The following is a 27,509-nucleotide window of genomic DNA, read 5'->3' as shown; positions in this document are numbered from 1 at the left end:
CAGGCTCAGCATGCATGTAAACATTCAGTTTGAATGTAAACATGTGACGTAAGTACTATCTTCGTACAAGCTGAACCGAGACGGTGCTCTACGGTCTCAGCATGCTTACTTTTGTACTCCAACATGTGGCGATAAAATATGCGTCACTTTTGAAGTGTCATTTTTCTTATGAGCCTACCTTGTTGTCTGTATACCGTGATTGTGGCCAAGATCTCAGTAAAGGCGACGTTTGGGTTGCTGAGATACAGTAATTATTTTGCTGAAAATCAGTAATATACGAAATTTTCTGTTGAAGTTCAGTTCTGAAATTAAATGAGCTTCAGCGGTGCCCGATTTTGCCGAGCTCGAAAAAGAAAAAGTTAGTGTATATGTGGTCGAAAGGGTTATTTTGCCGAACGGGTCATTAGGCCGAAAGGAACATTTGGCCGGAAGGGTCATTTGGCCGAATAGGACATTTGACCCAATAGGTCTTTGGAAAAGTGCGAAATGGGGAATGAAAATTGAGACGTCTCTACCTACCTGGATACCTGGTTGGCTACACCTATGCCTGGCGTATTGCAAAGCTCCATAATCGTCGCTCTTGGGCGATGTTCCTCCAGTTTCCCCGAACGTTCAGGGTCCAAAGGTCCGATTCCACCGCGTGCAGCCAGCGTGTTCGTGGCCTTCCACGAAGTCGCCGGCCCCTATCAGGTTCTCTGTTGAATATTGTTTTCGCTATTCTTTCTTCCGACATTCGCACTAAGTGACCAGTCCACTGAAGTCTGCCGTATTTTATACGATTCGCGATATTTTCTTCTTTGTATACTTGATACAGCTCATGATTCATGCGTCTGCGACACACACCATTTTCTAGTTTCCCTCCGAGGAGCACTTTTCGCTCGAAAACCCCGAAAGTTCTACGGTTCGCCTCTTCTAATGTCCAGGTTTATGTCCATAAAGGGCCACTGGTAGAATCAGAGTTTTGTGTAGAGCAAATTTCGTTTCCGTCTGCATATTGTGGGACCTAAGCTGGTTACGTAATCCGTAAAAGGCCCTATTGGCAGCAGCAATACGTCTTTTCACTTCACGGGAAACGTCATTGTCACATGTCACAAGCGTTCCAAGGTAAAAAAAAAATCTTCAACAACTTCAAACACATCCCCATCAAGCACTACCTCAGCACCAACACCACTAGGTCTTCCTCTATCTCTACCTGCCACCATGTACTTCGTCTTGGTAGAGTTGATGATTAAGCATATCCTCGCCGTCTCCCTCTTCAGTGGGACAAAACCCTCGACTACTGCTCTGCGATCGATTCAAATGAGGTCGATGTCGTCTGCAAAGTACAGGAGCATATACGACCGTGTGATGATAGTGCCGTTCCTCTGCACGCCAAATCTGCTAATAGCGCCCTCGAGTGCAAGGTTGAACAATAAGTTCGAAAGTGCATCACCCTGCTCCTATCCATCTAAAGTCACAGACGAGGTTGACACTTCGTCTGCAATCCGAATACTTGATTTCGAGCCATCCAGCGTTGCACGTATAAGTCAGTATCAGTTTCGCCGGAAAATCATGTTCGGACATTATCTGCCACAGCTTATTTCTTTTCACTGAATCGTACGCTGCTTTGAAATCAATGAACAGATGGTGAGTTTGCAAGTTGTACTCCCGGAATTCATCAAGGATCCCGAGCAGCACAACTCAGACAAAAATGGTTGAAGCAACTTGATTGTGACTGAATCCGATCACATATAAGTTGCAGTAATGTAGTTGGAACATATGTGCTGCTAGGGATCATCTGCAAGCTAATCATCTGATCCGTCGTTGATCGGCCCTCACGAAAACCTGCCGATGAAGGACTCCTCAAGCGGTCTCAGTCTACGTCATACGCGACAAGATTTTGTACACCGAGTTCAAAAGGGTGATTCCTCTGTAATTAACACACTCTAGTCTGTGCCCTTTCTTTTAGATTGGGCATATGAGGCCATCCAACCAGCCGGCAAGCAGTTCTTCATCCTCCCATATTTCCTGGATAATGTGGTGGATTGATTGATGCAGCTGCTCACTTCCGTGTTTGAGAAGCTCCTTCCCAGCAGCTTTACTGTTTTTTAGCTCGATCAGAGCCTTCTTTAACTCGTCCAGCGTTGGTGTCCACAGCTTGACCGTCGCTGACTATGTCCATCCTGCTCCTCAATACACCTTCATTTCCGCCGTTCAACAAATCTTCGAAGTGCTCCTTCTATCTGGCTGCCACCATAGTCTTGTCTGTCAGCAAATTCCTCTCTCAGTCATTGCACATGGTGGGCACTGGCGCAGTATTATGCCGCGCGCCATTGACACTTGCGTAGGTAGTGATCCGAGGCAACGTTCGGACCTCTGAAGGACCTTACATCTATAACATCCGAGAAATGTCGTCCGTCGATCAGCACTTGATATATCTGTGAGCAAGTGTCTCTATTCGGATGTTGCCAGGTGTGTTTGCGGATATTCTTACGTGCGAAGTAGGTACTGCTGATTACCATCCCTCTAGCAGCAGCAGCAGAGGTCACAAGTCGCAGAATTTTATCGTTGGTAGCGGAATGAAGGCTTTCCGTACAAATGACAGGGCGTCGGATTGGAAATTATCTCGACTTCCCTGGGCATAAAAGTATCATTGTGTTAGCCTCATGATATACGAATGCAAAAATGGTAACCTGGCTTAGAAACCTCGCAGTTAATAACTGTGGAAGTGCTCAATGAATACTAAGCTGCGAGGCGGCTCTGTCCCAGTGTGGGGAAGCAATGCCAATAAGAAGAAGAAGAAGAAGAAGAAGAATAAGACCGGGTGAAAGAAACTTTCTCTTCCGATCTGCGCATTTACATCCCCGATGACAATCTTTACATCATGTGTTGGGCATTCTCCGTTGGCCTTATCAAGGCTCTCATAGAACTCATCTTTCACGTCATCAGGCTTATCGTTCGTTGGGGTATAGATACTGATCAGGCTATAGTTGAAGAATTTGCCCTTCGTTCTCAACACGCGAATGTGGTCGCTTATCGGCTTTCACCGGATAACACGCTTCATCTGCTTCCCGATCACCATGAAGCCAACTCCTCGTTCTGCTCTGTCACAGCCGCTATAGTAGATGTGGTACTTGAATGAAGTGTTCGCTATGGGATCCACCGTACGGAATTCACGTTCTCCAGTTATGGGCCACCGTATTTCCTGGTTTGCTGCCACACTCACGCCGACCTTCTGCAGCTCACGAGCCAGGAGCCCGACACGTGTGGGTTCATTTAAAGTTCTAACGTTCCAAGATCCAACTTTCCAATCATTGAATCAATCCGTTTGCTCTACTCTTGCCTTTCTTGGTAACTATAGAATCTTCGGTAGGCTACCTTACCGAGGTTGCGCTACCTACACCGCGTTAAAGGGGCTGCCTTCTCGATGTTGACACGATGCAATATGGTGTGACAGTTTAGTTTAGAGTCCTTCGCTGGCACTCGGACGATGATCAGCCGCCCCTAACATGGGAAACAGACGCTCGATCAGATTTGCACCTCCGGAGATGAGCAAATCCCCCCTTCCCTGTCAGCATACGACCATAGTTCCCACCGGAGTTGGTTACCCGATCTTCCTTAAGGTTGCTCGTATCCCGGCCAGCGCCACGAGGAGGTAGGGATAGGAGTTGCTGGGTGAGAGGCTAAGGACCCCAAAATGGGGTCTATTTTATTCCTTCAGGTACGCGAAGTACCAATGGCACGCTTTACCCAGCATTTGCCGTGCCGTGTATTGTAAAAAGTGAGAAGCGCGAAGTGAGTAGTGAGACATCTCACTATTCATTTTGCGCTTCTCACTTTTTACAGCGAGAAGTGAGAAATGAGGAGTGAGAAGTTAGACGTCTCTTCAAACTACTCACATTTCACAGTGAGAAGTTAGACGTCTCACTTCTCTATCCTCATTTCTCACTTCTCACTGTAAAAAATGAGAAGCACGAAGTGAGTAGTTCGAGGTCATTTGGCCAATGACCCTTTCGACCAAATGACTTTCTGCCAGATGGGTTTCGGCCTAATGGTTTGTTCGGCTTAGTGGCTTTCGGCCGAATGGGTTTCGACCAAACGACCCTTCCCCCCGTGCAATTTAAGTTTTAGATTGGCGATACAAGCGATGAATCATTCACTGATAATATAGTTTAAATACATGTATTCTAAAGCTATAAACATGAAATCCCAAACAAAATAAGATATGAACAGCCAACAGCACCTATATATGTATAAGATCAAAAACTAAATATCAGCTTAGCTCGAAATGAAACACTATTTACTTACAAAAAAAAGTCCAATTTCTTACGCAGGATCAACAACAAATATTGTCTTTCCCCGCATACTAACCATCAAAGCTTCTGTTCCACATCTTCCGCGTTATTGCCGTCCCGTCTCGGATGTTGCCACCTTCGTTCAGTGTTTCGTTCAGCGCCATTCCCAGCAGGTAAACTCCATCGAAAAAGGCGCCGATGAAAAAGTTCACTTCCTCGTCCTCCACAAATGTGTAATTGTAGTCCCGTTTGGCCCGGAGGCGCACCTGGTCGGCGAAATACTGATACGAGGGGGAGGTGGGCTGCAGCAGGGAAACTCTCAGCAGGGCTTCATACGCCTTACGGGCGGTTTGGTCGTCCTCGTCGCCCAGCTCCCAGTAGTGATCGCCCCAGTAGGAGCTTTGGAAGATTTCCACGTCCAGGAATGTGAACTCACCCCTCGTCATGCCGAGACGGTGCGCCGAGAGCATGAACTTTCGCACCAAACTACCTCGCACGGACAGGATAATCACTGCAAAGGGGAAGAGAAAAACTTCTGGGTAAACATTGAATTGGGACCAGATGGGACAGGAAATTGCCAAATGAATTAGGGCTTATTGCAGCTGGGAGGCAACTGGTGGCCCACAACAAGCCAATCAATTAGCCGGGATGGCACCATTAATTAGATGGCGGTGGAATGGAATGAAAATAATGACATAACGAAATGGTTGTGAGGTTGATGCTCTGATTATTTTATTGTCAAAATGTACGATGAAATGTGCGCTGGATATGCGGGTGCTTTCTGTTGGCCATGACCGCAAGGTTTGTCAAGCTAGATTTTTTTTTCATTTTGCTGATGCCTCATCCTCAATGCAAAGCATCGGATTTCAGTCACGGTGCAGTACAAATATCTCGACTAAAGTGATTGCACCCAACGTAAGAGTACTCAGTAGTCAGGCTCCATTCAGACCATTCAGCATGAAAAGATATGCAACCCTTACGACTTTAATAAAACAGACTGAAAATGACATGGAAATTGGTTTTCAAAATGAAACAAAAAATTGACCAGCATAATTTGGTTTTAAATTCGATAGACTAACGCAAAAATAGAATTTTATTATGGTTTTTAAATCGAAATACTTTCATTCAATTGGAAACCTTTTTCAATATTAATAAAAACCATCCTATTGTTGCTCATGTGGAAATATTCTTCAATGTCAATCGCCCGGAGCCACTGACACCAACGACTCACCTCTAGCGTACATGCTCACATCGCGCAAGTAGTTATCCAGGTCCTCTTCGTCGTTGCCATCCAGCTCCCGCACGCAGGTCAGCAGGTCTTCCTCCTTGAGCCCGTATTCGAGATTCTTCCCCACAGTCAGTGAAAACAAATCCGACCGATCCAGTATCAGGGCAATGTGTCTCCAGTCGAACGTGTGGAAAATGCTGGAAAACACCAGCTTCAGGCGGCACTGGCAGTACGACATGCGAGTCAACGTTTGGTATTTGGATTTGTCCTTGAATATACCCTGCGGGACGTGAAGATAGTGGCCACGATTATCGGTAGAAGAAAATTGAAAGAGGATAGATATTTTGCCCAGAAAATTCTAGACGTCACGTATGAAATTGTTTTTCGGATTTCAACTGGTTGGAAGTCAGAATGGAATGAGAAACCCATTATGCAAAATTCTGGGCCAGGGATATAGGGAATAAGGGTTGAACTTACTGTGCTTTCGTTCTTCCATTTGTTACTTAGGCGACCCAGGATTCCGGATGTCACCGACAGCTCACCTTCTGATGGAGGCTGATCCACGAGGTAGTATGGAACATAAAGATTTAAAAAAAGAAAGCATCTGAGTGTTATCATTAAACGCATTTACCTAACGTTTTATCAGAATTATTTATTCCATCATTTTTTTATTATACCCAAATATTGGCATAAAATAAGCAATATGGTATTGCAAGTTTTGCAAAAAATATTGTCCCACCAAAATGTGTTCCCATTAGTTTGTCCATGCATATACGTTGACGTCTCAATTGCAAGAAAGAGCTTTTTGGGGTGTGAAAAAAGGTGCAAGAATTGGATTGGATTGCGCGTTCGAAAACAATTGGACGTGTGAACATTTGTTTTGGTATACTTCGACAAATTTGCACTGTAGTCTATTCTTCGGTGAGAAAAGCAATAAAAGGTACATTTTCGATAAATTGGCTTTTCTGCCAATCGACTATTTCGGCCTTCTTGGTCAAAGTATCATTTTGGTAATCGGCATTTTCGGTCAAATTACCTATTTGGCCAACGACTTTTTCAACCAAATGAACAGTTCGGCCGAACGACTTTTTCGGTCGTATGTCCATTTCGACTAAACGACATTTTTAGCCAGATGGATTTGGGCCAAATGATAAATTCGGAACACCTTTCGGCCTTGTGGCCTCAGTCCAAATGGCCCTTCCCGTCGTAAGGCCAAAAATCATTCGGCGGAAAACCATTTGTTCGAATGCCACTTAGCCGAATAACACGTTAAGTCGGAAGTCATCTAGCCGAATTTCATTTGGCTAAGCTGAGCCTTTATAACAAAAACGGTTAATATGTCGAAGCAAGCGACGTATGGCCGAAAGAGACTTTCGACCAAGCAGGTAAACTACCGACAGAATTGTTTGCCGTAACAAGTCATTTGGCTGAAAATAGCGATTTGTAGAAATGGTCTTCTGGCAGAAAGAACCATTTATCTCGAAAATGTCCTTTCTGCCAAATATCCATTCAGGCAAACGGCATTTTCGGCTGAATGACATATTCGGCTAATCGACTTTTTAGGCCGTATGTCCCTTTATACCAAATAACATTTTCGTCCAAAAAACTTCCGGCTAGAAGGGCTTCGGCCAAATGCTTTGTACAGTCAAATAACATATTCGGCTAAATAACTTTCTGCCAAACGGTCTTTCTTCGCTCAAAAAATTTAATTCACTTAGAAATTCTTCGGCGCACACCTCTACATATATATCGAGTTATGCAGATACGAACACATACCAATTAATTTTCATTTATACAGTTTACGAAAATTAGCTTTAATAATAACTTAATATAATATTTCATTGAAAATTTCCATAAACATATCAATTAAAATGACTTACATGAGATGAACCAGCCTCGGGCTGAAAATCTTGATAAAGCTTTAAAAAAAACTTTCTATGGAAAATCAAAATTTACGTTAGTAAAATTAACAAACAATTTTTCAAAAATGAATAAGAATTTAAGTTAATGACTTCAATGTTTTACTAAAATAAAAATGCCTTTTTTTCATTAATAAACTTTAGAAAATATTTTTAAAATGATAATCATACTTTTTTTTTCTATTCTACATAAACTATAAATTTCGTAGTTAATTACCAACAATGATATTCTATTTGGACTATATAGACATTTTATAAATTTCTTGAATATATTCATTTTATAAGAGAATGAGGTTCACAGTCGGGGACTATTAAAAGTACATTGCAACCATTGAAAAACGCACGCTTATCAGTCACAAACACAGCATTGGAAATAGCGTACGCGACCTAGGACCATGGTAATGGTAATGGTAATGGTATGGTAAAAAAACACTCCCAGCATTATTCGTTGCACACGTTGGTGGTCGAAATTGATACCAATCATATAATGTAAACAAAAGAAACATATCTCTAGATTGAAGCAATGCACATCTGAGAGTGGACAATCTTTATAAAACCTTTTTCCAATAACTGTCTTCGTGCTTAACGGACGGAAAATGTCTCTTTCTCTTTTATCGCTTCATCATCTAGGAAGGTACCTTTCTTCCCCCGTAATTGAATCGAACCAAAGAAGAATTGATTGAGTTCGCACGTTATGTGTGGACAGATCCATCTAATGGAATTGCTTGAAAAAAGTTTATCAGATAAGAAATTGCAGTAAGTCACGAGACAATCCAACTGGTTACGTGCTGTAGCTGTACAAACATCTTTATTTTCCTACTGACAATGGTCTTGAAATGCGCCAAGCAGCCTAGATGATGATGATGGTGATGCTGCTGCCGCACTGCAGAAATAATAGACCAATAACACGCTCCAGTAATGCGCAAATCGCGTGCTAAACGGTGCGAAATGACAATACCAAGCGCATTAAAATAACGACAACAATTGTTTTAGCACGCGGCAAAATCACAGCACCCGCCCGGTCTGAAGAAGTATAGCAGTAATAGTATCCAGCAGCATCCCTTACGCCGCAAGCACCAACGACGTTCATCAGATGGACGGTCGCGCTTCCAAATGATGTAGCGTGGCGCTGGAAGGGCGGTGATCCGTACCGGGACATTAAATAAATTTGTTTTTAGATTGCTCCCATCAGGTTTTGTGTCCCACATGGATAGAAGGACTAGCCGATGGATGTCCACCGGTGAATAAGTGAAGGGGGGGTTTCGTGTCCAAAGAAGATCTTTCGTCATGATTTATCGTTTGATTAGCATTGCACTACCATCACGTGTCTTGAGACGAGTTTGTACTGTTCCAATAGTATCCACCCACCAGAACAACGAAAAGAGATGAAAAATAAGATGGTCGTTTGGGATATTTGGTAGGCAGTTGCGCATCGATGGATGAAGGAGCCGATCAAAAGTGTGACATCGTAGTCTGCAAAAAATCTCCACTTTCCGCCGCTTTAATACAAGGAGGAAAATCTTCTACCGCAAAAGTATGTTAGGCATAAACTCCTAGTTATAAGTTTTTGGTTCAGCCTCTAAATAATATGACAAAGATTTTGCTCATATTTCTTTTTAGTATTTTATGTCTGATTCGTGATCTTCACGGCTCATTCGAAAGATAATGAGTAGATCTTGAACTTAAAGTTTGACAGAACACATTCTTTATGGAAAGCATCTTACAATTTATAGAGCACTGCACGAACTGCTTTGTCTCTTTCTCATTACTATGAAATTTGAAAACAACAGGGCCAGTAAATGTCAAACTTCATGAAGAACGAAAGAGAGAGAGTTTCGTCCGCGCAGTGACCTAGGTATACCAAATTTGCACTTTTTGCCCAAAATGAACCTACATTTTTTAACCTATCCAGTATTTTGCGTTCGATAATGGCGCTTCGATAAAAGTGCCATTTGACATTCAAGAGGTAGAAAATATTTGCATATTTTATTCAATGTAGACTTCGATGGCCTCGATTCTATGAAAAATAATGGCACACATCTGCGATGTCTTTAATCAATAATTTTGTTTCTGAAAAGTCAAAAGAGTTTCTTTTGTTGATTAACCCGTAAACGCCAAGGGATCTATTTATAGATCAGAAGCGTTTAACGCCCAGTGATCTATTTATAGATCAGTTACAGTTTTTATATCTATTGCGAAGTTTTGGCTCTGAAGTTAGACATGTCTTCGTCAATATTGTTCTTTGAACTAATATCTTCCATATAGTGAATAATTAAAATCGGAACTGATTCACTAGGTGGCGTAAGCGTCCATAGAATACTGAACTTTTTCATACAAAAATCAAGTAATGAGTAGTGAACGTCCAAACAGCATCACTCTATACCTAAAGAACCTGACTAGTTAGCTACATGGAGTCTTCAGCAAAGTTGTTCAGAGTATCTTGGCGGTTCAACAACTTAAAGGCAATCAAACTCATCAAATGCTTTAGCCAAGCAAGCCTTTGGCACAGCAGAGTGCGATTGAATTCGCATTCTATACCGTCCCGCCCAGTCCGTTGCTGGGGGGCATGGAGTGCGATCCTCTCGTTTAATAAACAATGTGCACTCGCTTGGCTGTGGATATACAACAGTAAAGCAAATGTGGAGATTGGGCAAATCAAGCATCCGAAAGATATTCAATTTGCAAAAAGAGAGCTAACCGCGGTGGAGGTTGGTACTCAGATTCTGATGGCTTTTCCGCAAACGTGACCTTTAAGTGGTCTTGTTGTGTAGGGGTTATCACGCCTATCTAGAGAGTAGGAGGTTGAGGTTCGAGTCCCTCCAAGACACGTGGATTCTTTTCGCAAATTTCATATCAATTTGTCCATTTCGAAACATATGCTGTGCATATGCACAGCCAAGATATTTAACAAAAAAAAAAACTTATCCAAATAATTCTAAATTTTTACATGAGGTGGCGCTAGTGAGCATCCAAACTTCTTCTGCATGATACATCAATATGTATCTCAAGAAGCTGATTAGTTAGCTACATGGAGTCTTCAGCAAAGTTGATCAGAGTATCTTAGCGGCCCAACAACTGATCCAAATAATTCTAAGTTTTTGCATGCGGTGACACTAGTGAGCATTCAAACTTCTTCTGCATAAAACATCAATCTGCATCTCAGGAACCTGATTAGTTAGCAACATGGAGTCTTCAGCATAGTTTTTCAGAGTACAGTAGACGTTCGATAACAGCAAGTCATTTAACTGCAATGCTATTTAACTGCAATTCGATAGTTGCAACAGTTTTGCAGTTATCGGACCGCTAAACTTCAAACTGATGTCAAACTCAATGACAGCTGCATTGCGCTGCACATTTATATGCACTTTTATTGCATCTGACGTCGATTGACAACCGTTGACGTCTAGAATTAGTTAGCTACATGAAGTCAAATATTATATATTAACAATATAGTCCACTCTTGCGAAAAACGGGCGAACGAGCGATGCCAGCGCTTCAACGGATGGCGGTCGAACTATTTCATCGTAGTAAACGCGTCGACGCGCGTTCACGCGCAGATGCTGCTCCCAGCAACGCGATACACACTCAAACGCGTCGACGCGCTTCAATGATGGTATTAAACCAAAACAAAATTCAAACGTCAAACATATGTTGTGTTAAACGATAGAACCAAATTAAGTAAACGGCTCTGATTCAGGCTTCACGCAAGTTCGAATAGTACCAGACAAACATTATCAACAAAAATTCGGTGTTCGATGTTAGATTTGTTAAATTCAATGCTTTAAATTGTATGGCGTGGATAGAAAAAAAAGTAGATATTAAGTATCATACTTCGCTGTTTGAACATTCAACTAGCTAATAATGTACAAAAGTCAAATCAAATGACAGACTCTAAAAAAAATAACAGCGATACTTGCGTTCATAAATAAAGTAATCTCCCAACTCTCAGCTTCCTATCATGATATTGACACGTAATGAATAATTTGTTTTATATATTTATTTCATTATTCAAAATATTAATTCATTCATCAGGGAATATATGTGAAAGTCGTGACAATTCCTAAGGTTTACCAGTTCTCCCAAAATTATCATCCAGATGACCGCTTTAGAAACCATTCGTCGGTAGCGCTCATGTATCTGTAGACAAATTCCGCCATGGATTTTCTACTTGAGTAAGAAAAGTCGAAAACGCGGTTTGCAGATTTCCTTTAAAAGAAGAAAACAAGGTTATTTTCCCAAGACCGTTGTTTGCCTTAATTTCAAACAGTAAAATCAGCGTTAGATCTTCATTTATAGGCGTATCGATGCGTCGGAATTACTTTGAATTCTGAAATTGGTAATGGTATTGGTCTATGACATTACATACCTTTTGGTTCTGTAAAAAGATAGTGAGCTGCCCAAATTATTTCTCCCCATATATGAATGCTGTGGATCTCCTGCACTCCGCGGTATCATAAAACCAGAGCAGTGCCAAAGTTTGAACTTGGAGACACGATTGTGTTCTCTACCATTCCTTCAAAATCCATAGCATGCTGACTATTGACGTTTCAAATCCATATTTGTTGACCTAGCAAACAATGAAAACACAGAGCTTACTTGATCATTTTTCAAAAATTAGTTTGACTTTGAATCGCAAGTTTGCGCTGCTATCGTAACAGTCTGTTCTCCAAAAGGTAGTATGGGATTTGGAGGAGTGGACTATCTTGTACTTAAATATCTTTGATGAAGTCTACAGCAAAGTTGTTCAGAGTATCATAGCGGCTCAAAAATTGATACAAATAATTCTGAATTTTTGTACGAGGTGGCGCTAGTGAGCATCCAAACTTCTTTTGCATAGAACATCAAACTGTATCACCGGCCGGATGAAGAAAAATAATCAAATAATACTCCACTGCACAGTTCTAAAGGACCTTCCACAAACAAACTCGTTGTGAAACACCGGAAGTGGCGAAAGACACATAAAAACCAGTTCGCTAATACGCGTACCAATTCGTATTGACCGATATCGTAAACGGTACGTTATGGAGGTACCGATTCAATTTGATATGATGTTCCTAGTTTGCAGTCATATGTTATATTGGTTTTAAAGCAGCCATATTGAGCAAGTCATGAACGCCATGACCGTTATAAAACCAAACAGTGCAGTATAGATCGTTATGTAGAGAAGAAATCTTTTTCAAAGCGTCAAAACAACAACCAATAAAGTTTATTTCGAGTGATCCGTGAGTGTGCGTGTGTTGAGCTGTAAGAACCTTTTCAACAATGTGCGTCGTACAAAAAAAAGAATGTGACGATTAATGAATTTGCTCCTCTAGGCAATGTGCAACCAAATGTTGTAGGGAAAAGTGTGGGGGAGGCAGGACGAGAGATAGGGAGAGAATGAGTGAGAGAGAGATAGAGTGGGTGTGAGAGAGATAGAGTGAGACAGAGAGAAAGAGAGCGAGAGATAAAGAGCGAGAGAGAAAGAGTGAGAGAGTGAGAAAGAAAGAGTGAGAGAGAAAGAGTGAGAGAGTGACAGAGAGAGAGAGTGAGAGATTGAGAGAAAAAGAGTGAGAGAGTGGGAGAGAAAGAGTGAGAGAGTGAGAGAAAAGCGAGAGAGAGTGTAAGAGAAAGAGTAAGTGAGAAGAGCGAGAGAGAGTAAGAGAGAGAGTGAGAGAGAAATAGTGAAAGAGTGTGAGAGAAAGAGTGAGAGAGTGAGAGAGAAAGAGTGAGAGAGTGGGAGAGAAAAAGTGAGAGAGTGAGAGAAGAGCGAGAGAGAGTGGAAGAGAAAGATTGAGAGGGAAGAGCGAGAGAGAATGAGAGAGAGTGAGAGAGAAAGAGTGAAAGAGCGAGAGAGAAAGGGTGAGAGAGAGTGAGAGAGAGAGAGTAAGAGAGAGAGAGAGAGTGAGAAAGAGAGAGAATGAAAGGAAGAGTGAGAGACAGAGTAAAAGAAAGAGTGAGAGAGAAAAGGAGTGAGAGAGAGAAGGTGTGTGAGAGAGAAAGAGTAAGAGAGAAAAAGAGTGAGATAGAGAGAAAGAGGGAGATAGAGAGAAAGAGTGAGAGAGAAAGAAAAAAAAATTCCAATTACTTGATTCGTTCTCGAGTCAGACACAAAATTGTAGTTCATTTGCAGAGGAACCCTCGGAACCCCCCCCCCCTCCCCCTCGCTAAATTTAGAAGGGATTTCCAACTAGCATAAAGACTTTCTCCGGTCTCCCTGCATCTCTTAAAAACTATATGTTGCTTGTGCCAATTATAATTGCTATCGATTATACTGCTTAATCGGTTCAATCATTTTTCCATCATTTTCAGCACATATGGCCCACCGTGCTAAAAAAAATTGTGACCGTAGATTTTTAATTAAACTATTTCAGGTTTATTATTTTAATATGTTGAGATGTTCCTGAAAAAATCAAGCGATTATCATGAAAGTGAGTTAATTCGGGCGTTAATGGGTTAAAATGTTCCCAACATTGATTTCATTTTCCATTTGATTTCAAATAAACATTTTCAAATTTTAGCTGAAGAAAATGAAAATCACGAGAATGAGAACATTAGAAAGTCAATTCTTCTCACATCTAATTTACTTTGCGCGAATCTTTGGAATGCGTGTTACCAGAAAGGAGTTATTCAGAATTTTGATTATTATCCGTATCTCTGATATTAGTAGCGAAGAGTTTATTAAATCTTCCTCTTTTTGTATATACTTCCTATAAAATCCTGAGAAATACTGAATTTTGTCTGTTTAGAATCTGGTTTGTCGAATTTCAGCTTTGCGTAATCCATAATACCATTCGCATAATGTTTTGCTTTCTGAATGTTCTTGGTTGCCCTCTCTCCAAGATTTCTGTTATGTTATAGTTTTCATATGTTTATTATTCTAACAAAATTGAATTACGCATGTATAAATGGTAATTAGGTAGTCAAAGCCCAGATCGCTAAAGTGAAATCTTTTTGTCATTTGGCTACGGCTGGGATAGCTTGTATAAGGGAAGATCTATTAATTACGTAACGCAAAAATTGGCAATTTTCAACCCCCCCTCCTCCCTATGTCACACTTTTTGTATGAAGCACCTGAAATTTTTGTATGGATTGTCACACTTTGGGCAACCCACCTCCCCCTCTAAGCGTTACGTAATTTATGGATGCTCCCTAATAAGCCGCTGCCATACATAGCGCGATTTAATGACGTCGCTCTCAGCATGATGGTCGCAATCAATATTATATAGGGGGAATGACGGCTTTGTCAGGGTTTTTTTTATGACTGATTATGCTCAAATTTGGCCTAAATATTCTTTGCATATCAAAGAATATTGTGGCCAAATTTCATAAAATTTGTTGACAAAAATCTCCCTGCCAATAATAGAACAAAACCTGCCAAAGCCGTCTTTTCCCCTACACTAATTTGACGAATACCCAGACGGACTAGGTAGACCAACAAATGCTCAGCCACCAGAATCTCTGAGCAAACTTGGCGGAATGAATACGACAGGTTTGTTTAGCTTTTAACGGAGTTAAACAAAGCAAATACTGGCGGACTTATGATGGACTCCGACAAACGTCCCTACTACGGAGCTTGGTGGGTAATTCTGAAGGACGGATTTCCTTAGTCGCAATGAAGCATACTATTTCTTCAATGTGTAACATTTACCTTAGAACCCTATTAAATTATACCGATTCAATCCGGATGGGTCATATATGACCCAAGACGAAAATCAGTTGTGGAAAATCAGTTTTAAGAGATAGAGCCTTGCTTTCTTCAGCAAAAATGTTCAAAATTAACTGTTCCATCCAGGAAAAATATTGCCCAGGTCAGGTTATGGTCACTAGGATGATCTAGAGCATCCAAACTATCCTTGAGTTCTAATTTTGATGTTCTAAGGAATCAACACCATTTTTTACCACATTCTGATTAAATAATTGAAATTGAAATGCTTTATAATAATATCCCGCACCTGTCCTGCAGTATAACAGATCTTTTTCAATACCTAAGATACTCCAAACAGTTCTTGAACTCAGATCTTAATATTCAAATCGGTCAACAAAAAGATCTACGATGTCCCCACTATTTTTATGAGTTGGGACAGCTCCACGGTTCTTCATTACATCATTACAGACACACCACAGAATTCGTTTGGCATCTACGGCACTCCAAGCTCTCCTTGAGTACAGATCCTAATGTTCAAATCGATCAACATGCAGATCTTCGATGTCCCCACTAGTTTTATGACTTGGAATAGCTCCTGGATACCTCGTAACACCATAACAGACACTCCACAGAATTAGTTCGTCACCTACGACACTCCAAACTATCCTTGAGTACAGATCCTAATATTCAAATCGATCAACATGCAGATCTTCGATGTCCCCACTAGTTTTATGAGTTGGAATAGCTCCAGGATACCTCGTTATATAATTATAGACACACCACATAATTCGTTCGACATCTACGACTCTCCAAACTCCCCTTGAGTGCAGATCCTTATGTTCAAATCGATCAACATGCAGATCTTTGATGTCCCCACTAGTTTTATGAGTTGGAATAGCTGCAGGATACCTCGTAACACCATAACAGACACTCCACAGAATTAGTTCGACACCTACGACACTCCAAACTATCCTTGAGTACAGATCCTAATGTTCAAATCGATCAACATGCAGATCTTCGATGTCCCCACTAGTTTTATGAGTTGGAATAGCTCCAGGATACCTCGTAACACCATAACAGACACTCCACAGAATTAGTTCGACACCTACGACACTCCAAACTATCCTTGAGTACAGATCCTAATATTCAAATCGATCAACATGCAGATCTTCGATGTCCCCACTAGTTTTATGAGTTGGAATAGCTCCAGTATACCTCGTAACATCATTACAGACACACCACAGAATTCGTACGACATCTACGACACTCCAAACTCTCCTTGAGTACGGATCCTAATGTTCAAATCAATCAACATGCAGATCTTCGATGTCCCCACTAGTTTTATGAGTTGGAATAGCTCCAGGATACCTCGTAACACCATAACAGACACTCCACAGAATTCGTTCGACACCTACGACACTCCAAACTATCCTTGAGTACAGATCCTAATATTCAAATCGATCAACATGCAGATCTTCGATGTCCCCACTAGTTTTATGAGTTGGAATAGCTCCAGGATACCTCGTAACACCATTACAGACACTCCACAGAATTAGTTCGACACCTACGACACTCCAAACTATCCTTGAGTACAGATCCTAATATTCAAATCGATCAACATGCAGATCTTCGATGTCCCCACTAGTTTTATGAGGTGGAATAGCTCCAGGATACCTCGTAACATCATTACAGACACACCACAGAATTCGTTCGACATCTACGACACTCCAAACTCTCCTTGAGTACAGATCCTAATGTTCAAATCGATCAACATGCAGATCTTCGATGTACCCACTAGTTTTATGAGTTGGAATAGCTCCAAGATACCTCGTAACACCATTAAAGACACTCCACAGAATTCGTTCGACACCTACGACACTCAAAACTATCCTTGAGTACAGATCCTAATATTCATATCGGTCAACATGCAGATCTTCGATGTCCCCACTAGTTTTATGAGGTGGAATAGCTCCAGGATACCTCGTAACACCATTACAGGCACACCAGAGTTCGTTCGACATCTATGGCAATCCAAACTATCCTTGAGTACAGGTCTTAATATTCGAATCGATCAACATGAAGATCTTTGATGTCCCCACAAGTTTTATGAGTTGGAATAGCTCCACGGGATTTCGTTACACCATTATAGACACATCACAGAATTCGTTTGACATCTACGATACTCCAAACTGTCTTTGAGCGCAGATCCTAATATTCAAAACGATCAACATGAAGATCTCCGATGTCTAAACTATTTTTACGAGATGGAATAGCTCCACGTAACTTCGGTACACAGTAAGATATACACCACAGAATTCGTTGAACATGTACGACACTCCAAACTCCAAACAAGCTCAGATCCCTATTTACAAATCGATCAACTAGAAGATCTTCGATGTCCCCACTATTTTTATGAGTTGAAATAGCTCCATGAGACTTCATTAAAACATTATAAATACATAACAGAATTCGTTGAACATCTATTATACTCCAAACTATCCATGAGTACAGATCAGAATATTCAAAACGATCCACATAGAGATCTTCGATGTCTCAACTATTTTTATGAGTTGTAATAGCTCCACGGGATTTGGTTACACTATTAGAGACACGCCACAGAATTCGCTCTACATCTACGACACTCCAAACTGTCTTTGAGCTCAGATCCCAATATTCAAATCGATCAACACGAAGATCTTTGAGGTCTCCACTATTTCTATGAGTGGAAATAGCTCCACGGGACTTCGATACACCATTATAGATACATTACAGAACTCGTTGAACATCGACGACACTCCAAACTGTCCATGAGTACAGATCTCAATACTCAAATCGATCAACATGAAGATCTACGTCATCCCATCTATTTTTATGAGTTGGAATAGCTCTACTGGACTTCGTTACACCATTATAGACACATCGTAGAATTCGTTGAACATGTACGACAATACAAATTGTCCATGAGTTCAATTCTTTATATTCAAATCGATCAACAAGAAGATGTACGATGGTCTAGCATGAATTTACCGCCAAAAAATTGTATGGTGAAGGACATCTAAGGAAGATCGATATAGTACGTACAATTACTATTTTCAACACCCCTCTCCCCTTCGCCACTTCTTGTAATGAACCTCTAGTTTTTTTTATTATTCGTCACGCACTTTGTGAATAATCACCTTACACAAATTTCATCAATAATGAGAGCATTTCTCGAAAAAAAATACAATGACCTGTTACCTGTTAGTCTACTGAATATTTTTTCAATGAAGAAGATTATTATTGAGAAACTTAACTATTGATTCCTTTTGGTACACTGCTTTCAAAAAGTTTACTCCTAGTGTGCTGCATGTTTCCAGCAGTGCACCAGAGCTTAACATGTCGATTCGAAAGTTTTACTGAAACGCCTTCTGTTGACGATCTCGCAGAATCACATCAAATGGTTGCAGAGGAACTGAGAGAGAGATTTTTTTAGCAACATGATTTAGCTATTACATTTAATTCATTTTGGGATAAGTATGGAGAAAAGCATTTGAAATGAAATTTAGTGATATTATTCATACGTAAATTACTTTACTCTTACATATAAATGTTAGTCTTAGTAACTTAGTAATTATATTGTCGATTGAATGTATTGCGAGCTTTATTCAGTTCTTGGTACGCAATCCTCATTTATTGGTTAGACTGTCATCTCATGATACGCCTTGGTGGTTTCAATACGTATAGAAATGGTAAACACTTGGGTAAACATATCGTATAAAATACATAATATGTATAATAAGTATGAAACAAGTAAGTATGAGAGTACCAACGCCTTCAGGGTGCAACTGAAGGTCCGAAAATTGTCTAGACCGGCACCGGGAATCGAACCCAGCCACCCTCAGCATGGTCATGCTTAGTAGCCGCGCGTCTTATCGCACGGCTAAGGAGGGCCCCTTTATAACACTATAGATGATAAAAGGAACGAAAAAATTGTGGATGCGATGTTTGTGATCACAATAACACGTTTTTTTTCGTACTTACGTATTGTGTACGTAATGATGTCCATTTGAGCAATTTTTATATAATGGTGTAATGATGTTCCATGACGGTTCTCCAACTAACAAACAAGCTTCAGAATCCATGAATCACTATGTTGGTCTTTTAGACCTCCAATATCTGAACTCATGTATGGCGCCGTAAATATTCCGGGAATGTTATGATTTGTATATACTGATATATTGATGTCCCATGGGGTTTCTACAACTGACACACACGCTCAGGATCCTATGATTCACTCTGTTGGCCTCGTAGACCTCCAATATCTGGACTCAAATATCGTTTGGAGTACCGTAGATATTCTTTGAATGTTTCAATTTTCATATACTGGTGTAATGATGTCGAATGGAGGTTTTTACAACTAACACATGAGCTGAGTTGCCTTTGAATCACTCTGTTGGTCTTGTAGACCCCCAAGATCTGAATTCAAGAATGATTTGGAGTACCGTAGATACTCTGGGAATATTGTATTTTGTATATACTGGTGTAATGATGTTCCATGAGGCTTCTCCAGCTAACACACAAGCTCGGAAATCAATGAATCACTCTGTTGGTCTTGAAGACCTCCAGTATCTGAACTCAAGAATGACTTGCATTACCACAGGAACTCTGGGAATGCTGTGATTTGCATATTCTGGTGTAATGATGTCCCAAGGGGTTGCTCCAACTAACGTACAAGCTCAGGACCCTATGAATCACTCTGTTGGTGTTGTAGAACTTCAAGATCTGAACTCAAGAAAGGTTTGGAGTACCGTAGATATTCTGGGAATGTGGATGTTTTTAAATATTGACATAATCACGTCCCATGGGGTTTTTAGAACTAACACACAAGCTCGGGAACCTATCAATCACTCTGTTGGTCTTGTAGGCCTCCAAGATCTGAACTCAAGAATTGTTTGGAGTACCGTAGATATTCTGGGAGTCTTGTATTTTGTATATACTACTGTAATAATGTTCCATGGGGCTCCCCCAACTTTTACACAAGATCGGGAACCTATGAACTGCACTGTTGATCTTGTAGACCTCAAAGATCTGAACTCAAGAATAGTTTGGAGTACCGTTTATGTTTTGGTAACACTGCGATTTGATAAAAAATAGTTTAATTATGTCTCAAGTAGCAATGCCAACTTCAAATAAGGATTAAGGCCCCGTAAAACGCTTTGTTGTTTATGTAGATCATCAAGATCTGAACTCAAGGAAGATTTGGAAGCCCTAGAAGATCTCAAAAAAATATTTTACCCCATATTTCTACTTTTTCATGGTTTGCATACGTTTTTGAAGCAGAATGTCCAAAATTTATGTTGAAATACGACGAAAAAAAAATCCGGATTGAATCGGTTAAATCTATTTCGCCTTCAATTATACTATAATCGTAAACGACTTAAGCTACTCGAACCTACCAATACTTTCCCATCCTAAACTGCTCGATAAAAATAGTCCATATGTGTAGGCAAGAGAATTGAAACTAGATCTAAAACTTTAAAGAGCACTAAAAGAGGCCAAATAATCGTTCAAGGATACGATCGAACAATCTATAGGTACAAATTTTTACAACACAAATACATTTGGTTGGTGGATCCAAGGTCATGGGACCCTAAAAGAGAAGCCATTCGAAGAACCAAATCACTTTTATTGGAGTGCTTGGATGAAATAGTTCGGTACCGCAGATTATAAATTATTACTATTCGCAGTGAATAGCTGATGGTGAAATTCAATTCTAAAAATCAGTTGTAAGTGCCTAGTAGCTAGAAAACCTGAACCTAATAATTTAAAATGTTATTCTTCACTAGCCTAATTAGACGCTAAATCCTTAATTGTCGAATAAGAATAGGCTCGAGTGTAAAATAGTTAGGTCAAGATCGAGGTAAGACCACATGGTGTCAAGATTTCCGAATATTTTTGAAAAGTAAGACCCTAAATCACGTTAACAGGTTTCCCATTAACGTGGGTGCTCGGTCGGAGCCCATTGCCTCTAGGAAAGAGAGCGGGAAAGGCTAGTCGTCGGTGAAAAGTATTTGTGAATCGCCTTCGTGAAACCGTTTGGGAAATCGGTAACCCGTACTACCCTAGAAGGGAGAAGCTTTCAAGGCAGCCTCGTCGAATTGCCACCCCCCCACCCGACGGAAAACTCGATAGCTTAACGTTAAGCTCGATTGGCGGCTGATTCTAACCTCTCGTCAACGGACCGAGAGTAACCGAGTCGTGCACGTGTAACGCATGCAAAGCTTCCTAGCCAGAACCTCAACCAGCCTCAGGTGTCGCATCATCGCCCGTCTCGCCGTAGAGGAAAGCTCACCGAATGCATCGGCGCACAGTGATTTCGCGATGGCAAAAACCCAAAAAAAAAATTGTTCAAGTATCACAAATATTTCATATTTTCCGACTTCTATAATACTTCGAGAATCATCACAAAAAATTTCAAAAATATTGGATAAAAAATGAGATTACCAGGATTTTTCTAAGTTGAGCTGTTTTGATGTGTTTTTTCTTGTCCCATAGAAAATATATGGAAATTAATAATAAAATTCAATTTGATTTTTAACTAGGAAGGAAAGGGCTAAAATGGTCGTTCACTATATCATTTTGTAGCATTTTTGCCTAGTTTTAGGATATCACATTCACGACTTGCGCAAATCTGCGCCCGGCCATTGATTCGATGTTTAGCCGTTTCTATAACTAAGTTTTACTGAAAGGTTCTCATTTGACACCAGAACCTATTTTCCGTTAGAAGTGTTGTGGTATACCGTGGGGCATCGAAATCCGTACACTTAAGCACCTTCGTATATGAAAAAGTCATTAGAAAATAGGAATAGAATGTAAATAGAACGTTTGTCACTGATATAGCCGCATGAAGGCTTCTACTTTTGAAGTTTTTCACATTTACTCATTAAAAACTACAAAAAACATGATAAAATAATGAATTAAATCAACTACTCCTGACTCGAAATCCGTCCGCCGTGGACGGATTTCGAATCAAGGGATCAAAATCCGTACAGCAACTTCTTAACTAAATATCTAAATTGAAACAACCTGATTGACTAAACTACCACTGTAAATAGTTCGATATGCACCTTGAGAAGCGATCCCGTCGATTTGTATTCCGCTTATCTTATGTAATGATTTGCAATTAACAATTAAAACACAGTTACTTTTGGTGCAATTATGCTCTACCCGAAAACAAGATGGCAGCACAAACTCCGCGTTTGGTGGGTGGAGATTTGTTTTTGATTTTTGTGGTTTTAATTTCAAAGCCTTTTTTCCAATTCTATGCCCTAAAAGCTTACTGTCAAGTATCTGAACAGAATAGGAATAATTATTCTTACATTAATTACCTTTAACCTCTCTTAATTTATTGATATCTCATGAGGTGGACGGATTTCGGTGCTGTACGGATTTCGGTCCCGCACGGTACAAACTCAAATACAATTCGACTCAGCTCGAGTAGTTGAATCGGTCTGATCGTGTGTTTTGGTATATACCCGTGTTTGTGAATGTGTATTTGTGTATGTGTGGACTGTGGGTGCATTAAAAGGTATGTAGTGAAAAATAGCCTGTTTTCGAGCAGTTATGTTAAACCGATCTCGATACAATCACTTTTATTAGAATGTTAACAACAAGTAAGGCTCGGCCACCAATACTTCAATAAGGTGAATGTAAACAGGTTCTGCGCGATGTGCCTGAATAAGTTTTTCATAGGAATATACAAATAAGCATTTATTCTATAAAACGTGTTAAAAATATTAGTTTGTGCAACTAGTTGCAAAAAGATGATTTTTTCAGCACGAGTTGTATGATTATCCAACGAGGCTTGCCGAGTTAAATAAATACTACGAGTGCTGAAAAAATCGAGATTTGCAACGTGTTACACACGCTATTTTTTTTCAGTAACGAAAAATGGGCTTTAATATGATAAACCTGTACCAAATTTATACAGTCTAATTTACTTCATAAGATCATTCTTGCCAATAAATCATATTTTTTTGGACCAATTGGGTTCTATTTTATCTTCCCAATTTGCATAGCTCGACAAACAGCGAAGCGATAAATTAATTGTCCTTGGAAAAAAATTAACGTCATGTTTATCAAACTATTTCATTTATAACGCGACGCAGATAATACACTATTTGAACACATACCCAAGCTTATGCAGCAAAATGTAGTCATGTAACTACTGTTCTGATGTTGCATTTTCATTATAGTACCCAAATGAGTTGCATAATGGATTTTATGTAACTCATTTGAGTTGCATAATGGTCATTAAAGCACTCATTTCATTGGTATGGAAAAGTAAGCAGTTTTATCACTCAAACAGGAACTGTAAACCAGGTATTATATTCAGGAATCAGGTCGCTCTCGAATATAATTGATCTGTGACTCGTGTGGAAAACAATTTGATGCCGATTTTTTTGGCTATATGGATACTATCCGCGCAAAGTTGAAAGAATCGATTATGCTCTTGTGATAAGTTTTTACCCAAATCTGGTAAAATTTTCGGAGGTCATCCAGAACATGAGTCACAATGAAATGGGCGTTGTGGAGCAAAATCGATTTTTTGAACCACCCTACTATGCATTATTTCAATCAATCCCTTGAAATTTGTAAAAGTGGTTTCGACTTTTAAGGAGTAGTTTTTCCACTTACTCTGGTGCAATGGGGTAAATTGAAAACCCATATTACCTTGTTCTTCAATTGTGATGAGTACACTGATCGAAATAAAAAAAACACCACCACCATTTTAATTTATATTTTCTGTTATGATGAACAGATGATGGTAATTTCAGTTCATGGTGTAAGCTCAACTGTTTCACAACTTTCCATTGCATTACATTGATACTAATGTTGACCATTTACACTAACGATGAAGAAAATCACGAAAAAAAGGTGCGAAATAAAAATTGCCCCACTTTAGTATTCCATCAATATTTGGTAATATTTTAGCATAAACATCTTAAAAATACATGATAATGTATTTTGAGATGACAGTACGGGTCATTCTCTAGAATTACTTCAAAAATTTGTTTTTTTTTGACGGAATATTTTTTCAAAAGTGTTCGGCTTAAAATACGAATCATATTTATGTTTTCGAATCGTTTACCTTTTTATAACACCAACGAGCAAGTCAATCAAAGGTTTTCTAATGAATGAGGGCCCGGAGAACAAGCGAATATCTCAAAACTCTCTAGATTTTTCTCTAAAAACCTTGTTTTTAAAAAAGAAATTTTATTCAAACATTCTATTAAGTTACGGAATGGCTTTCCAAGGAATGCCCAAAGTGTAACTTTGCCGAACACCGTTTGACCGAATAGTTAAAACTAGTTTCTTTATTAAGTTTATTAAGCGAGAAGTGAATAGTGATTATAAACACTTAGAAGTCATGATACTGTGACTCTTCACAGAGTTGAGAAAAATGAGTAATGAGAAGTGATAAATGATTTGTGTAAGTAATGGAGAAAGAGATATGGAAAGTTAGACGCAAGTCGTGAGACGTGAGTTGTGATAGTTTAGAAATGAGAAGTAAGAGAGTGTAGTGAGGAAAACAGCAGAAGGGGTGAGAAGTGAGATGATAATTGGAAAGTGAGAAGCGTAATGTCTAGAAGTGAAGGAAGAAGTAGGATAAGAGAAGAAAGAAGAAAGAAGGGAGAATGAAGAAGGAAGAAGATAGAAAAAGAGGAAGAAGATAGAAGAAAGAGGAAGAAGGAAGTAAGATAATGACAGAAGGGAGAAGTAAAAAGATAAAGAAATATGTAAAAATATGAAAGAAGATGAAAGAAGGAAAAGAAAGGTGAAGGAAGGAAAATTGAAGAAGGGTAGAGGAAGAAGAAATAAGCTAGAAGAAATAAGAGAGAAAGATGAAGGAAGTATATGATGGAAGTAAAGAACAAAGAAGCGGTAGGAAAATGAAAAAAGAAGAAGGAAAAAAAGAAGTTGGAAAAAGAAAAAAGAAAGATGGAGAAAGAAAAAAGGAAGGAGGAAAAAGGAGAAGAAGGAAGGAAGAAGGAATAAGAAACAGAGAAAGAGGTAGAAGGAATAAGGAAGAAGAATAATAAGGAAAAATATCACAATTTTTAATTCTTCTTTTTCCCTCCTCACTTCGCACTTCTCACTCTTCACTTTTTAATTTTCACTTATCATTTGTTACTTCACTTCTCACCTCCACTTATGAGATGTGAAAATGTCTCATTCCTCACTTCTCTCTTTACACTTTATGTAATTCTCACTACGTACTTTCCATTACTCATTTGTCTTTACTCATAATCTAAGATATGTTTTTCAATCATTCGGCCAAAAGACATTCGGACAAAAGGTCCGACACCTCATGTATATTCGTTCATTCGTCCAACAAAGAAGGAACATATCGAGATTTATAAGTATCGAAATAAAACCTGGAAGGCAGGGACAGCACATTATCCACTTTCAGCGCAGTGTTTGGAATGGGGGTAATGTATTCCCCTTTTTTCTAGCTATGTCAATATGGCGTATCGCTATTGGAGGTGAGTGCCATTGTTTGACTAACATCTTCTCCCCAACACGGCTCAGCTTTTCGAATGAAATGCACCACCGAATTGGGATTTGTTCTACCGACCTCAAGTGGTTCTATAAGCCCCTTGGTGAAGAACTTTCAGCTTGATCAAAAAATTGCCGAACAACGACATAACAGATGCTCCGAATCTTCTTTTTCTATGTAACAGAAGCGATATAGATCATTTTGAAGTTTCCCTATAAGCTTCAAATGATATCGGCTCGGACAATGACCTATAATGAGATCCGTAAAAGTGCTTAGGTCTCTTTTAAATAATTCTAAAATGTTGCGAGTCATGGAAACATTTTGAGTGATATAGCGTTTCGATTGCTTGGCATTGGTTGTGTTCCTAAAATTGGTTTTAACTTTCATGGATTCCCATACCTTCAGGTCCATACTAAGAGAAGAAGTTGACAAGCTGCAAAAAGGTTCCGGTCCTGTAAACCGACTTGATGATCCGAGTCTCACCATATCGGCTTTTTCGTTACCATCTATTCCACAGTGTCCTGGAATCCAATATAGATTGACTTGGCTGCGACAAGACAGTTTTTGGAGGGACTGAATGCATTCCCAAACTTGTTTTGAAGTGCATGTTGCCGACTTTAGAGCATTCAAAACTGCTTGGCTGTCGGACATTATGTATATATGTGAGTGTCTGTAATTTCTACGCAAACATATTACAGAACACTCTAGAATTGCGTGAACTTCCGCTAGGAATAGGGATGGCCAACTTCCCATGGGAATCGATATGTCTATCTCAGGGCCAGTAACTCCTGCTCCCACTTGGTTGTTCAGTTTTGAACCGCCTGTATAAAACGTAATTGATCCTGAGCGAAGTTTCGGTCCTCCATTTAACCATGTATTGCGCCCAGGATCAATTACTTTGAACAGTCGATTGAAATTGTACTTTTTCTCCATTCAGTCTTCATTGTTTAGTACTAGGGAGTTTATACTGAAGTTTTTTAGAATGCTAAGATGACCCTTAAGGGACCCCAAGGGACCCCTAAGAGGTTTTTGGATCTTATGTTCCTTAAAGCACTCTTTTCAGCTTCTAATTGTACAAGTTGATGCAGAGGAAGCATGTACACACGCTTAACTCATTTCACAGTATTCGGTAATTTTTACCGAAATCTCAACAGCAGAACTGTTCGGTAATTATCTTACAGATTTTCGGTAATGTTTTCCATTGTTGAACTGTCAAAATCACCGAATATCAGTAAAATTATTCACCGAACAGTTCTGCTGTTGAGATTTCGGTAAAATTTTACCGAATTCGGTGATTTATTTTAAGTGTGGCAGTAAAGCATTTAGTACACTTGATGGTGCACTGCTCATTGCACCTGTAATTGAGATGGTCGCTAATCGTTGAAGTTTTTTGATCTGAGCATTTGGCTTACAAAACCTAATAACTTTAGAAGTACTCAATGAACATTAAGCTGCGAGGCAACAATGATTCAGTGAGGGATGTAATGCCAATAAGAAGAAGACCTGGAGGAATTTCTGAAAGTATTGCTAAACGACCTTCTGAAAAAAAAATTTTTAGGTGGTATTTTCAAAGGAATTTCTGAGGGTATTTCTAAAGTTTTTTGCGAAAGATTTTCGAAGAAATTCTTTGAGGAATTTTGTAATGAGTCACTGGACGAATTTCCGATGAATTACTTAGAAAAATTTATGATAGAATTTCTGAAGGAATTTTTGAAGGTATGCTGGATGACTAACCGAATCAATTCCTGGGTATTTTTTTTACGAAAAAATGTCTGGAGGATTTAACGAACGAACTTTTAGGTAAATTCATAAAATATCACCTGGATCAAAAATTTTGAAGCAAGGTAAATAAAAATTCCCAAGGAATTCTTGAGAATATCCGATGACATATGATGTTGGAAGGACTGCAATCCCGATATTT

General features: G+C 39.6%; 1 protein-coding gene across 6 annotated transcripts in view; it reads right to left on the bottom strand.

The window, feature by feature from the left end:
- The window catches only part of LOC134212722 (atrial natriuretic peptide receptor 1), a 96,393-nt gene that overhangs the window by 13,396 nt on the left and 55,488 nt on the right, over nt 1-27,509 (bottom strand). For all 6 annotated transcript variants that reach the window (XM_062690813.1, XM_062690812.1, XM_062690815.1 and 3 more), the window contains exons 5-7: nt 5,980-6,057; nt 5,506-5,782; nt 4,351-4,785 (exon numbers count right to left, since the gene is read on the bottom strand). In XM_062690813.1, coding sequence (XP_062546797.1) covers nt 4,351-4,785; nt 5,506-5,782; nt 5,980-6,057 — 790 coding nt within the window. The remainder of the gene's footprint in view (nt 1-4,350; nt 4,786-5,505; nt 5,783-5,979; nt 6,058-27,509) is intronic.

This window comes from Armigeres subalbatus, chromosome 2 (assembly GCF_024139115.2).
Source record: "Armigeres subalbatus isolate Guangzhou_Male chromosome 2, GZ_Asu_2, whole genome shotgun sequence".
NCBI classification, from domain to species: Eukaryota; Metazoa; Arthropoda; class Insecta; order Diptera; family Culicidae; genus Armigeres; species Armigeres subalbatus.
The sequence above is the reverse complement of the archived record's forward strand: the minus strand, read 5'-3'. Positions and strand labels throughout refer to the sequence as shown.